This window comes from Eublepharis macularius, chromosome 13 (assembly GCF_028583425.1).
Source record: "Eublepharis macularius isolate TG4126 chromosome 13, MPM_Emac_v1.0, whole genome shotgun sequence".
In the NCBI taxonomy this organism is placed as follows: Eukaryota; Metazoa; Chordata; class Lepidosauria; order Squamata; family Eublepharidae; genus Eublepharis; species Eublepharis macularius.
The window spans coordinates 19791766-19807151 of record NC_072802.1 but is presented as its reverse complement, the minus strand read 5'-3'; the positions used below and the strand labels follow the sequence as shown (position 1 = coordinate 19807151).

The 15386-nt window shown below is 39.7% G+C and overlaps 1 protein-coding gene across 1 annotated transcript in view; it reads left to right on the top strand.

Moving 5' to 3' along the window:
• The window catches only part of RPS6KA6 (ribosomal protein S6 kinase A6), a 75063-nt gene that overhangs the window by 44678 nt on the left and 14999 nt on the right, over window positions 1-15386 (top strand). The window contains exons 10-19 of the mRNA XM_054995915.1: window positions 229-299; window positions 2174-2262; window positions 3860-3924; window positions 5240-5342; window positions 5708-5832; window positions 7584-7709; window positions 8863-8952; window positions 9227-9385; window positions 10305-10466; window positions 10840-10916. Of these exons, the coding sequence (XP_054851890.1) occupies window positions 229-299; window positions 2174-2262; window positions 3860-3924; window positions 5240-5342; window positions 5708-5832; window positions 7584-7709; window positions 8863-8952; window positions 9227-9385; window positions 10305-10466; window positions 10840-10916 (1067 nt within the window). The remainder of the gene's footprint in view (window positions 1-228; window positions 300-2173; window positions 2263-3859; window positions 3925-5239; window positions 5343-5707; window positions 5833-7583; window positions 7710-8862; window positions 8953-9226; window positions 9386-10304; window positions 10467-10839; window positions 10917-15386) is intronic.

Here is a 15386-nt window from a genome sequence, read left to right as displayed (position 1 = left end):
ACACCAAACTCTTAGACAATTTGCAGGCTTCAGATTTTTCTCATCTGAAATATAATTTTAGCAGATTATCATTGGACTAAGTACTTATTATTTTAGCTAGCAGCCCATAGGCCTACCAAAAGTTTAAATATAAAAACCTTTTACTGGCTATTTAGAAACCTCTTTTTTTTAAGGTTTTAGGTGTTCAGTTTTCAAGTTTCTTAACCATTTGGGTTTTGTTTTTTCCAGTTTGAAATGCTTACTGGTACGCTGCCATTTCAAGGTAAAGATCGAAATGAAACCATGAATATGATACTCAAGTAAGTATATTCTAAGCATAACAGTAAATTACAGCTTGACTGGTGTCATAACCATATAATCTTTTATATGGTTTGTTTCAGACAGAACAATTCATAGTTTGGAGCAATATGTATGAGGTTTGCGCTTCTTCATCCATTTATGCTGTCATCCAATTAGTTCCTTTTAGTGCAAATAGTTTGCTCTTGTATCTCAACTGGCAAGCTATGGCTTGGCTTGCGTTTCAAATCAGGGTTGTAGACCACAGTATCTAGTCAGAGGACAGGCACAAACCGTAGGGTTTTTTTTAGTGTGGATGCAATAACAGATTACTGTTTGTCTTCAGAACAAAAGAACTAATATGTGGAGTAGGGGACAAGGCTTGTTTAGATTATAGCTTGATAGCACAACTGTACCAAGCCTACGTATAGCTGCATGTGTACAAATCACAGTGAAAACCCAAACATGATTGAAACCATGTCATTAGGCAAGTGTTTGATCTGGGGTTGTTAGTAGAAGTGGGCACGAATCGCAGTATGAACCAAAAAAACGCAGTTGTGAGCCCAGACAGGCTGGTGCCACTGAGGAGTGTGTGAAAGTGACAGCCCTGTTCTTCTGCCACCAGCGAGCGGCAGGAGAAGGTGGCTATCAGTTTCACACACTCCACAGCGGATTCAGCCCATGGGCAGAAGCCGATGGTGGGGTGTGTGAAGCTGACAGCCCCCATCGCAGAAAAACAGGGTTGTCAGTTTGACAGACCCCGTGCTGGGTTCAGCCCATGGGCTGACGCCGGCGCAGGGCCTGTGAAACTGACAGCCCCTGTTCTCTTTCTGCGCAGGGCGGCAAGGAAAACGGGAGCTGTCAGTTTCACAGACCCTGTGCTGGGTTCGGCCCATGGGCTGAAGCCGGCACGGGGTCTGTGAGACTAACAGCCCCCATTCTCTTTCCATCCAGGGTGGCGGGAAAATGGGGGCTGTCAGTTTGACAGACCCTGCGCTGGCCTCAGCCCATGGGTTGAACCTGGCGCTGGGTCTGTCAAACTGATAGCCCCCATTCTCTTTCGGTCCAGGGTGGCAGGAAAATGGGGGCTGTCAGTTTGACAGACCCTGAGCCGGGTTCAGCCGATGGGCTGAAGCCAGCGTGGGGCGTGTAAAGCTGATAGCCCCGTTCTCCTGCTGACGGGGCTGTCAGCTTTACACACTCTGCACTGGCTTCAGCCAATGGGCTGAAGCTGGCTTGGAGTGTGTGATAGTGAAATTCCACAAACCTAATTCATGAACTGGGAAAGGGTCGTCAAGTTTGTGGTTCCTGGTTCGTGGAAATGCAACAAACCACGAATCACATGGTTCTTTTTTTTCCAGTTCGTGTCCATGTCTAGTTGTTAGCAGGGTTCTATGCAAATGTTAGGATCACTCCATTTATTGCTTAAAGTTTGTTTTTCATCTCTAATGCCAGATGTTCTTTGTACTGAAGAGTCATAAGTTTCTTGCAAGGTTATTTATTGGGTTTGGGGATCTCTTCAGGTATAGTGTGAGCCTTCAGTGATTGCTTCTTTAAAATGAGTATGCATGCATCTTTGTGATATGGCTTCTTAACTGGCAAAGAAAATGAAGCCCAAACCTTAAGTGGCCCTGTCAAAAGGATAGCCAGCTAATGAAAGTACTGTGGAGTGTAACATTTCTAACAACTTGAATTGACTGGAATAGATTAACTGTATAGATTATGCTATGTATGTTGCAATTTGGAAATCAATCTCTCTGGGATAACTTGGATTGAACTGTATAAATTCCTGTCCCGTTTAAAAGTGTACTATGTCATATGCAAATTGCTTGCTCTGACTTTGTCTCAAGTGATTTGATTGCTGAGTGCATTTTGACAAAGTACTTTTTTCCCCTAGAGCGAAACTCGGAATGCCACAGTTTCTTAGTCCTGAAGCGCAAAGTCTTCTGAGAATGTTGTTTAAAAGAAATCCTTCCAATAGATTAGGTAAGTATCACCTTGACTTGGTAGCAACTAATGCTGTGGCATCTTTGGTAAGCTTAAGAGAACAAATTGTAATTTTACAGAGCAAAACTGTAAAGGCAGGAGGGCCAAAGGTACTCTTGAATCAGGCAGCCCCATGATTCAGAGTAATTCTGAGTTGCCCAAAATACCTTAGCTGCCATAGAGGAGTTGGTATCAAAAACCAAATATAGTATAGAATGTAAAAATTAGAATTGTATTTACAGCCCAGCTCATCATGCTGGTATAACTCCTCGTCCAGTTGACCTTTATGGTTTCAGCACTAGTGTACTAATAAGTTGTTGGTCTTGCTTAATGACATGATCCATAGCAGGCAGCATTTTATGCTGTCGTAGGAGTTGCAGTGATGAAGAAAAGCCAAGACGGAAATGTTTGGGCTGCGTTAGGCAAAGTGCATCATTTCTACTGGCATCCTTTTATGGGCACATTGGAGCCAAAGAGGCTGGGAAGCCCTGAGCTAGGCCTTGAGTAAGATGTCAGAGGAGGAGTTTATAGGGATACCGTGGCAACTGAAATAACACAGGCTACTGCCTGCTACCTGTGTTAAAAGGATGCCGAGTCTTTGTGATTTTTTGAAAAATTAATACTGCAAATGAGGACATAAATCCATCTGTGTTTAACTGAGTACAGTAAATAAACTGGTTATTCTGGAATTGCAGCCTACTGAACTTCCCTTTAATTAACTAAAGACAAGTAGTGTTCAACTTGTAATGAGTCACACTCTTCCATCGTAACTGGCCACGATTCAATAACGTGGCTCATGCTGTTCATGAGACTGCTTCACTTGACAGTTAAAGAGTTTCAGGAAATCTTTTCAGATCTCTACATTTCCAATCTATCTTATAAAGTACTAAAAAAAATGTGATGCCAAACTTGGGCATCACATGGAAAGATAAACGGTGCTAGCCTGCTGATGAATATGACCAATTTGATTTGTAGTGTACATGGTACACTACAAATCATGGTATGTGTTCTCAATATCCTTTTCCCTTTGTTTCATTTGAGTTCACCTTGTGAAGTAGGCTTGGTCCATCTGAGGGTGCAAAAAAGACACAGACCAATTAGGATTTTAAAAAATTTCATTGGATTCAAATGTGCCCCTCTGTACATAGAACGCATCTTCCATTCACAGAATTGTGATTTATACTTTGTGATAGAGCTTTGCATTAGAAAAAGGAAATTAAATCAAAAGATGCTGTGTATATTCGTGCACAAAAAAACCTGTTGAGCAACTGGAAGCTTTGACAGTGTTTGGATCTTTTATAACATTGCATGAACATCATTAATCATTCTTCTGCTCCCTGTTTGTTGGATCCAACCCATTGTCCTTTTAAATGCTACGACTGAGACAGTCTGAGGATATAAAATAAATTGGGCCATACAAATACAAATATGTATTTTCCTCTCTACTATGTACTGTATTGTGCAGGATTCCCTGTAAAACTGAATTTGGTGCTGAAGCTAGAGAAAGTATTCCTGATTCTGACCTTATTTAGATGTTTCGGTACATTCATATTTGATTTGCAGTAGTTTAATATTTTGTATTTTTTTGTAATTACAGGAGCTGGGCCTGATGGGGTTGAAGAAATTAAGAGACATCCCTTTTTTTCTACCATTGACTGGAATGTGAGTGCCTAAAGGGTATCTTTTGTAGTGTCGCTATTCTAATAATCTACTAAATTCTAATTACAGGGGATAGGGAAAATATACTGAATATTTGTAAGCAAGCATAACCTGCCATTCTGGATTAAAGAATCAAAAATTTAAAGAGGTGTTTCAGTTGAAGTGGAAGATGTTTTTGTTTGCATGTAGATGGTCCTTTTTTTTAATTGTGCACTTGATAGCAGAAGGAAAAGCAATTATGGGGTGCCATAGGAAAGCATTTTGTTGTCAGCAAGATACTGAAATTTTGATCTATCTGAATACCCTAAAACTGGACCAAATAATTCAGTTTAACAAACAAACAAACATATTTCAGTGAATGTGTGCAACCATTTTTTTCATACTGCATATCCAAAGGAAAGATTGAATTAATGTCTCTTTTTAATGAGAACTTAAATCCAAATACAGTTATGTGCTGGGACTTATAAGAAATGTATGGGTGAGGAAAGATCTCTCACACCCATGCAGGTCATCACTTACTCTTCCTCTTTATTTCCCCTGGTCCCCTACCACTCCCTCATTCCTTCCTGCTGCCCCTTTAATGACTGCTGTCTTTCTTGCTGTAGCCTGCTCACATCCTCTTTCACTTCCTCTCTGTCTCTCTCGCTCTCGCTTTCCCACTCCTTCTGCCATGGCTCTTTCCTTTGCTTGCTTGGCCACTGCATCTCCTCGCTTGCCTGCTGCCACCTTTGCCCATCTGCCCACCACTGCCGCCGCCTCCTGTTATTTTTATTTTTGATGCCTTCCCTGTCCCCCACAGTCTTATTCCTCATGGTAATTGTTGCCTGCAGCAATGTTTGTGGGGCTGCTAGGCAACCCTCAATATGGCAGCTAAGATCTCATGACATAGTGTTGCGAGATCTTATTTTTTCCTGGTATGTTTTGGTTTGAGCTTTTTAAAAAACAGTTTCCACCCCCCATCCCCAGCTCCGTTGGAGGGCTTTTCTGTAAACCTGGGTGTTTCCCCAAGTTTGGAGATAAAACTGCCCAATCTGAATATGGCCTTATTTTGGGAATTTTTTCAGTTTGTATTTTTGATGTTCAGACTTAGAAATAATAATATTATAGGTTTACAAGAACTTAAGAAACATATATTTTTTAAAAAAGGTCCGAGTGAGGAAAACAACTTATCAAACCAGCTAGTGCAAACTAAAGTCAAGGACTGCAGTGAAATATAGTTGTTTTGTGATGAGCGCAAGCCTTAGAAACCTTTATGCTCCCAACAATCTGTGGTTGTCTGAGAAAATAGTACTTTGTGTGTGTGTGATATCAATTCCAGAAACTGTACAGGAGAGAGATTCAGCCCCCATTTAAGCCTGCTTCCGGAAAACCTGAAGACACATTTTGTTTTGATCCAGAATTCACAGCAAAAACACCCAAAGGTAATAATTTTTCAAGGAGAACTTGATGTAGAGTTCTTTCCTTCTGAACTCACAGCATAACTTTCTAATGTAGCAAAATCTATTACGAACTGGAGAGCATCTAATCTGCTAAAGAATAATCACATATTTATCATGTGTATTTGCTTCCCCTTTTTGTGCCCAATTATCCCTTTTCCCAAGTTAATTTTTTGAAAAACAAATCTTGGAGTACAGATTTGTTTTATGCAATTGGTTCAGTTAAAAATTTGAATAGAAATGGGTAGCATTTAAACTCTCCATTTAAAAAGAGAACTTTTACATGTATAGACTAAAGTGTATTATACTAACTATGTATTTATTCATTACAATGTGGATTAAACCACTAGATTCTCCAGGAGTTCCACCAAGTGCTAATGCACACCAGCTCTTCAAAGGATTTAGCTTCGTTGCAACTACTGCTATAGAAGACCACAAAATTTCCCCCCTCAACAACATATTGCCAATAGTACAGGTAAAGATAATTTCTCCCCACTTTGGGTTCTGCATAAGTATATATCTATTGAAACAAAAAATCAGTTTGTGTAGTGATATGATTTTTCAATAATTGCTCATTAAGTAAATCTTTATGTAATATGCTGCTTTCTTTCTTTCTTGGTAAATATTGATGCTCTAGAGCAGGGATCCCCAACCTTTTGGCACATAGGGGCCGCATTAGAGTGCCCAGTGCCTAAAGAGGGCCACAGCTTAACTCAAAATGCAACAAAATTGCAGAGTGATAGCAGCAAGTAAGCAGGTTGGAGGGCCGCACAGAAAGAGCTTGGGGGCCGCATGTGGCCTGCGGGCCGCAGGTTGGGGACCCCTGCTCTAGAGGAAGCAAATAGAAACTGGTAAGAGAAGCTTGTTGCACCATAGCCTTTAGATTCTAAGGACTAATTCAGACACACACTGCTGAGGATTTGGAAGATGGGGATGTTCCTTTGTCATTTGTAAAAAAGTGAAGAACTATGCGATGCAGGTGCTGTGCATATTCAAACAATCAAAATTATCAGTTGTCAAGCTGTACCAAAATGTTGCTGTCTTGGTTGGCATACAGATGTTGCAGTGACCTGGGTTTTATGAAGCATGGTTTGATCATACTCTAGTTGTGATATTCAGATGCAGAGATTCTAAAAACTGGAGTCTTTTCATTGACTTCAAAAGAGTTGATAGTTAGTTGGTTAACCAACTAAAGTCTATAGGCTGTTGAACGATTCCTTTCCTGATGTCACCGAGAAGGTGGCTAAGTTTCTCCATTCTGCTTTGAAGTTGCGTCAAAGGATATCACAGAAATAAGCTATAATTGTATTTTATGTATTTGTAATGTAGTATCCTTTTAACTTTGTTTTTCTTTTTTTGTAAATGGATAACTTGAATTGTTGATATATACCAATAAAGGCTAACTTGAACTTGAGCTAGTTGGTTAACCACAGTTTGTACTAAATATGGTTTGTTGTGATTTGTGAATTCACAAACCACAGTTCGAGTAGCACTGGAACTCATGGTCATTTGGACACAGATATGGCAGTATCGGGGAGAGCCAGTGTGGTATAGTAGTTAGAAGGTTGTATTAGCATCTGGGACACAACCAATTTTTAATCCTCACTCTGTCATGGAAGCTTGCTGGATGACCTTGGGCTAATCATCGTCTCTCTTAGCTTAACCCACTGCTTGGATGCTTGTTTTGAGGACAAAACAGGAAAGAAGCATGATGTTGCAAGCTGCTTTGAGTCCCCATAGGGGGGGAAATGCACAGTTTGCACAGTTTAAGCAACCAGATGGACTATGAAGTCCAAATGCAACCTTGTGTTTTTTGCTCATTCCGTTCTCCCCCTTCAGGTATACTGCACAAGCGGCTAATAAACACTTTTTAAAGTATATTTGGGAACCTTTACTTGCAACTGTAAAAAGGAAAAAAAATGAATAAATTCTAAAATGTAATATGTAATATGCATCCAATATGTAAATAAATATAAAAGAACGTTGTCAGAGGAAACTGAATAAATGGGTTATCAGAAGAGGAATGTGTCTTTTATTTTCCCTAAAAGTCATAAAAGGTGGCCTATTTTAAATGACCTTAGCATTATGTTTTCTCCCTTCTTTGTGTCTTAGCTTATCGTTCATTAATAGAAAGAACAGATGGAACTTAGCTATTTTTCTGTTGTTAACTTTATCTTACATCAGTTTGTTTGGAAACATTACATGACAGCTTATGTTTGCTTTTAGCAACTCCATGGAAACAGTGCACTATTCACAGATGCATATGAACTTAAAGAGGACATTGGTGTTGGGTCCTACTCAGTGTGCAAGCGATGTATCCACATAGCTTCCAATATGGAGTTTGCTGTGAAGGTATCTATGAAACTGCCTATTATAGGTCTGTTAAATGTTTATAGCAACCCTTACAGAATTTATACCAACTTTCAACAGCATGAAAGTTCTTGGAGTTCTTTCCTTAGCAGTAGTTGATTACCTATTTTTTGACCTCATTACAAAGACTAGCATTTGTAAAACTTAGATCTGAAACTTTAATGCCAGTTTGGTGTAGTGGTTAAGAGTGGCAGGACTCTAATCTGGAGAACTGAGTTTGATTTCCCACCCTTCTGCTTGAAGACAGGTGGGTGGCCTTGAGTCAGTCACAGTTTCTCGAAACCCTCTCAGCCCCATCCACCTCACAGGGTGATTGATGTGAGGATAATAACAACACACTTTGTAAACCCCACTGAGTGGGTGTTAAGTTGTTCTGAAGGGTAGTATATAAATCTAATGTTGTTGTTATTATTTAATATAGACTTTTTTCCTGAAAACAACTGTTCATAAAGTTGATCGGCTACAGACATTGCAGTTGGTTTCTCATGTACCTGAGAAAGTAGATTCTGACTTAAAACTTTTGATATCCTTGGTTGGAATTACTTAGAGTAGGTTTCTAACATGCCATTCTTTATGTCCTATAAACCAAAGACTAGTTGAAAATGGATAGTGTTAAAAGAAAGCTATGGATAGTGTTAAAAGAAATGGGGGTGCCACAACATCTGATTGTTTTGATGTGCAACCTGTACTCTGGACAAAAGGCTACTGTTAGGACAGAATAGGGGGAAACAGAATGGTTTCAAATTGGCAAAGGTGTCAGACAAGGATGCATATTATCTCCCTACCTGTTCAACCTCTATGCAGAGCATATCATAAGGAAAGCTGGATTAAATCTAGAAGAAGCTTGAGTAAAAATTGGTGTAAGGAAAATTAACAATTTGAGATATGCAGATGACACCACATTATTGGAAGAAAATATTGAAGACTTGAAAAAGTTGCTGATAAAGGTTAAAGGAGAAAGTGCCAAAGCAGGATTACAGCTGAACATCAAGAATTCTGTATACCTACCTGCTGGTAGTTCTACAGAAAACTGTTAAGAATTAAGATTTCAATTTACTTGAAGTTTAACAAAATACTATAAATGTAACAATTAATTAATATAATGTAACATTTTTATGCCTTTTCACTTTTCTAGATCATTGACAAAAGTAAAAGAGATCCTTCTGAAGAAATTGAGATTTTGATGCGCTATGGACAGCACCCTAATATTATTACTTTAAAAGATGTATGTATTCTGATTTATATGGTGTTTCAGAAACCACTGATTAAGCACTGTTGTAATTAAGCAATACGTTCTCTATTTTAATTTAAATTGACTGTATTTTAATTGAAATACTCAATAGCTTCTTTACCATAACAGTTTAATTAAGTTTTGCTCAGAAATTGTTCTAAAAATTTTGAATGGTAACAAGGAACATGATGAAAAATATGCAAAACGTATCAGACAGATATGTACCTGGGGAATATTCGTGTTACTCAGTTGTGTTAATCTTCTGCAGGTATACGATGATGGTAAATATATATACCTTGTCACAGAATTGATGAAAGGGGGTGAGCTGCTTGACCGTATTCTCAGACAAAAGTATTTCTCAGAACGGGAAGCAAGTGCTGTGTTGTACACTATCACCAAAACAGTCGACTACCTTCACTGTCAAGGAGTAAGTTATGAATATGCTGATAGTTTTGCATACTATATAGTCACTATAATAAGTTCTAGTGCATGTACCATCTTAAAAAGCACATTATTAACTTTCAGGGAATAATCATTGTTAGCTTAAAAACAAATTAATAGCTATGTTGTAATAACTAATGATTAGTAAGATACTGTATTCGTTGGTTAGATATAAATTCAGAAATTACTGTGCAGTCCTGTACACTCTGGTCTAAACCATTAATTTCAAAGGGCTTAGACTAGAGTAACTTTGCATAGGATTACCATGTTAGTCACTGTACTAGGCAGATGTCTGTTGTAGGGGTGTGCACCAAGAAATACTCGGTTTTCCCACTTCGGGTTTGGGTTATCGGAGTCGCTTCGGTATGCTTCATAATGATTTGGAGCATACCAAAGTGAGCCCCCCACCTCCCCTCTGAGCCCCCCTTCCCTCAACCCCAACCCCACTTAACTTTCCCGAAGGCCGAAGCTGGTGCCTCCACCTCTTCAGCTGCCACGGCGTGTGGCAGGGAAGGCCGCAGCTGGCACCTCTGTCACTCACGCCACCGCTTCGGCCATCGTGGCAGCTGGCAGGGTGGTGGGGAAGGCCGCAGCCAGCGCCTCCACCACCTGTGCTGCCGCCAGGATGTCCCAGGTAAGTGGGGTGTAGGTGGGAGTGAGCCCTTTAAAAAGGCCCCGAAGCTTCCCGAAGTGACCAGAATCTATTTGGGAAGCTTTGATTCGGTATTTCCAAATCGAGGCCATCATACTGGCTCTGATTCGGAAATATCAAATCTTTACAAATCAGTGCCAGTTCGGAGGTTTTTCCCAAACCGGGAACCCAAAGCGCACATCCCTAGTCTGTTGTATTATGTTCATTATAATGCTCCTGCATCTGAAGTATTTACTGAAGTTTTTTTTTAAAGGTAGTGCATCGAGACCTCAAACCCAGTAATATCTTGTATATGGATGACTCTAATAATGCTGACTCTATCAGAATTTGTGATTTTGGTTTTGCGAAACAACTTCGGGGGGAAAATGGGCTTCTCTTAACGCCTTGCTACACTGCCAACTTTGTAGCACCAGAGGTGCGTGGAATTTCATGTTTATTTTTGCACATATCCCTTCTGACATTTAAAGGTGGTTAAGATACATTTGCCTCATATCTTCTTAAAGAAAAGTTGATGTTCTCTATTATAAGAGGGAAAAAATTACCACATTTGTAGAGACCTTTTCTGATAACGCAAAGTACCTGGGATGTGAAATGTAGCAATCAAAATGGTTTTTAAGTATTCATGCAGCCCAGATTTCTATATTATTTCTATTGCCTGTGAGTGTGGAAGTTTCAGAAAAGGCAGCCGCTATATTTAAATATAAGCATAGTTTGTCTTTTGAGACTTCCTCTTCGTGCACTTTTAGTTGGGGTTTTACACTGATGTTGTGTTCTTATCTGTTTGTTAGGTTCTCATGAGACAGGGATATGATGCTGCTTGTGATATTTGGAGTTTGGGTGTCCTCCTTTATACAATGTTGGCTGGGTAAGAAGCATTTGCTATTGGGTTACAAGATTTAATGTTTGTATTCAAAACTTGAGCACTCCTTGCTTTTATAGCATTAATGTGGTGGTGACTGGTGTTTTGTGTGAATGTTGGCAGCTAGATACTGGCATCATTAGTCTTGTACTTGTGAAGAAATCCTGTACCAATATCCTAATTTAGTCCAAAATCCAAAGAACTAGGACATTTCAGTGAATTCATACTAGCTTGAGCCTCTTTATTTACCTCTACCAGCTGTTCTATGCTATCTGACCTGCAGCTTTTGAAAATTGCCGGGGGCAGGGCTTTGGTTCAAAGGCAATTAACTTTCTATCTAATGTGAGCTTTTTGGATCCCTGCTGCTGTTCTGTCTGTGCTGTGGTGCTCTTGGCTGTACCATCAACATGCATAATAGTTAAGACATATGAACAAAGAGGGAGATTGAGAACTATCGCTTTGCTCAATGCATATAAAATATTTACTTCCCTCTTGGCAATCTTATTTAAGATTCTTGAAGCATGTTCACTATGACCAAGCAGGGTAATTGTACAAGAGAAAAACAAAAAATTAAATGTAGGAAATAAAAATTACAAAAATAATGTTGTTGCTGCCGAGAGGCCTTCCAGCCATCTAAGAGTCTTTTTGCAGCATTAGATATTTGATTAAATATCTTCAAGAATCAGATAAAATTCATGTAATACAAGTCTACTGAAAAATAAGAATCATCAGTCAATTATGTATTTTAAAATGGGGTATTTGAGACATGGGTTTCCTTGACAAGATTGCTCTTTAATTAATCTGCGTCTAGAGTAAATATGTTAGTACTGAAATTCTTTTATTTATGAAAGCAATCCTTTGGAGCCAACCTGATGACTAGAATATAAGACATTGTTCACAAATAAAAAGAAGTTCTAAAGACCACTTATGCAGATATGGCAATTAAAGTAATATCCCTGCTGTGACTCACTAGAGACTTTTGAAAATGTTAAACTGTTGGTGAAACACTTTGGCTTCAAGAGGGACTTTCAGGGGCTCCTAAAACGTTTCCCCAAAGCCTCTCTAAAAACTCATATTTTTGTACTTTCTCCAATTCTCATCCATGATCAGCTGCAGTTCTGGCATAGTTATTTTGTCTGAAAAGGTTGCCCCCTTGAATAAATAGAGATGTTGTCATGCGGGCAGTCACATTTTATTATTATAGCACATGGGCCAAGAGCCCAAAAATTGACACTGGTATCAGGTAAGGTGGAAAAACTTCTTTATAATATTCTGAAAGGTATATATGTGTACATATTATGTTTAGATACGATAATCCATTCTTTTGGTAGCTTAAGCTTTTCATGATAGCATCAAGGTAGTTGAAGCCAGTTTCTTGTACCTTTCTAATTGGATCTATAACTTGTGAGCCAAGTGATCAATGACAAGTTTTAAAGCACTGTTGAAAAGCTAATACATTTCCATACAATGCCTTTATTCATTACCAGTTTCATGATATAAGGCGTAAATCAAAGAAAAAGTTCAATTGTGTTCAAAAGTTCAATCCAGATAGTCACCTAAAGTAACGTGGGTAATTTTAGGTTATTATCCGGAGGAGTTAGCCATGTTAGTCTGTAGTAGCAAAATCAAAAAGTGTCCAGTAGCACCTTTAAGACTTGATTCTCGAAAGCTTATGCTACAATAAAATTGGTTAGCCTTAAAGGTGCTACTGGACTCTTTTTGATTTAGGTTATTATTTTTGCTTTCCAGTGACCCATATTATGAAGTAACTAATTTTGCTATGCCATAGTTGGGCATATGAGAACGGATCCATGTTTTATGTGATTTTTATCCAGTGTAAGGGGGTAATAGTCAACTTTATGTTACTGCGAAGAAACATCTTAAACAGTACAATCCTATGGAGAGTTACTCCAGTCTAAGGCCATTGACTTCAATGGGCTTAGACTGGAGTAACTCTGCATAGGATTGCACTGTTAGTTTAGTAATAGTAACTGTTCAGTATGCATATGCTTTTTATTTACTAATGTCACACTATCATGAATCTTATTTTTTAAGGAACCATATATGCTAGTAATATTGTATTACAGCCTCACCTGTGGCTGCGCTTATGTTTATGTTTGTGTTTATCCTTATAAATTTGTCACTTTAGAGCTACCATAATCTGGTTGCTATGATGATAGGGATAGGAGGCCAGTGAAGGAAGGGAGGAAGACAGGAATGAAGGAGGTTAGTTCCAGAGTATTTCGTGATAAAGTACAAAAATATCTTGTGAATTTGACCCACCAGGAAAAGAAAGTATGATACCACAGAGGCAGCCCCATGTGGTCTGCATTATTCAATTCTCTAATGATGCATCAGGTGCAAGATTGGTGTCCTCTCAAATACCTGAGTCATGGAAAACATTATTGAAGGCAGCAGAAATCAGAAACCATATTGCAATTTTAGCAGTTGCAGAAGATCTAGCACATGGTAGAATACCTTCATTATAGTACCATAGGAAGTTTTGCAGTCTGTGTATAATGAAGTGTTTGGATGCTATTGATTCTAGGAAAGAGGAGCGTGCTCACAAAGGGTTCAGTGGACAAGGACCGTATTATTCTACAGTGTATGAGGCCAAGTGTGTTTTCTGTGAGGGGCGGGGGAGTCCAGGTGTCATAAAGGACAAAAAAAGTCTCTTGTTCAGTGTTGTGAACTACGTGCAGATGTCAGTATTAGAAGTGCAGCCATTAGGAAACTGGATACAAGGGTGGTTGCCATTGTCAGCAGAGCTTTGTAGCTGCAGAAGCTTACTATTGCCAGTCTTGTTACTGTGTGGACACAACGGAGAGGGCTGCTTGAAACAGTTCAACCTTCCTTGATGGCTAACAGAAGTAATGAGGAGCTACTATATAATGTAGTAGCTAATGAGGCATACAGTAAGTGAACATTTTTCATTCATAAGGAATGTTGTTCACTGTGCCTTAAGTGATGTGTATGACCGATGTGACCTTCAGATTAGACATGGGCATGAATCGAAATACGAAACAAATATCATGACGAAACTGGCCCTCTTGCGCTTCGAGAAACGCATTTCGTGGGGGGCCAAGGTGTCATGAAATCCACGATCGTTTGGGTTATTTTGTGTGTTTCGTGATCGATTCGTAACGCCAGACAGGCCAGTATCAATCTATTGATTCCCTAGGCAACAGAGGGCAGGAAAGTGTGCGGATCTTTCATTGCCCAATCTTAGCCCTCCAAACTCTGATAGGCAGCTCTCTCTGCCAACTGGAGAGAGCTCCCATTTTGCCCTATACAGCAAGGGGCAGGGGATGGCTACTGAGGAGATGGGCCTTCTGTAGCCATGGGAATACCAATCTCTTCCCTCCAAACCCTGATGGGCAGGTCTGTCTGCCAACAAGAGAGTTCCTGTTCTGCTCTATGTGAGCATTTCTTATTTAAGGCACAGCTCTGCCTCATGCATTCAGTTTCAGCACAGACAGAGGAGAGGGAGGAACTGTTGTTGCTGGAATTTGGGAGTGAGGGAGTGGAAGTGGGAGCTTTTCGAAACAGAGAGTGGAGATCTTTTGGAAAGCATTTGGGAGCTTTTTGGGAAGAAAGAGAGTGGATTTGGGAGCTTGCTGAGAATGTCTTTTGGGTGAGGGTGGTTTTTTTCCTTCACCCCAACCCCTTTCTCAAGCCTTTGCCTGGCTCTGGGGCCTAGCTTGACTCTGAGGCCTCTGGCAGCACTTCCCTTCCCACCCTTCCCATTGACCTTCCCAATCAACGTATTGCAAACTGGGAGGGTGGGTGGAGGAGAGCCTGCTGAAGTCTCCCTGCGAGTTTGGCATCTCCGGGTATGAAGGGGGGCGTTGAAATGCCTCAGGTTCTGACGAATCATGAAACTAACAAATTGTTTCGACAAACGTGTCAGTTTCGTGAAATTTCGTAATTTGCAATTCATGGATCGTGACGAAACATGAAACTCGTTTCGTTTTTTTCCCACTTGGTGCCCATGTCTACTTCAGATTGATTGCATCCATGAACTCTTACGGTGTTAACATTGTAAAAGATTCAACCAAGAAAAACATTCATTTTGTTTTGCAAATTTGTTTTGTAAAATGAATTCCTTGAAATCCTGCACATATTTCCTAATGATAGAAGAATACTGCCTCTGTATCCTGACAGTCTCTCAGTGTTCAAACTTGCAAAAGAAAATCAGGCTCTGAAAAGTGAGTTACTTTATTTCAAGTCTGCCCTTTGTAACAGTGTAGTCCTGGCTGCATTGCAAATAAGAAATGACATCCAGAATCAAAAGCTCTCTGAGCGCTAGAATCAGAAGATGTTAGAAGCTGATTATAAAGATTACAGCATACCAGAAGCCCTTACTAACTTCTTGTATACATTACTTACTGGGACACAGAATATGAATAATTCCCCTACAGATGTCTGCAGGTTTGTCTCTTTCTTTGGTCAGGACTTGGTGTATGCTGTTACCTA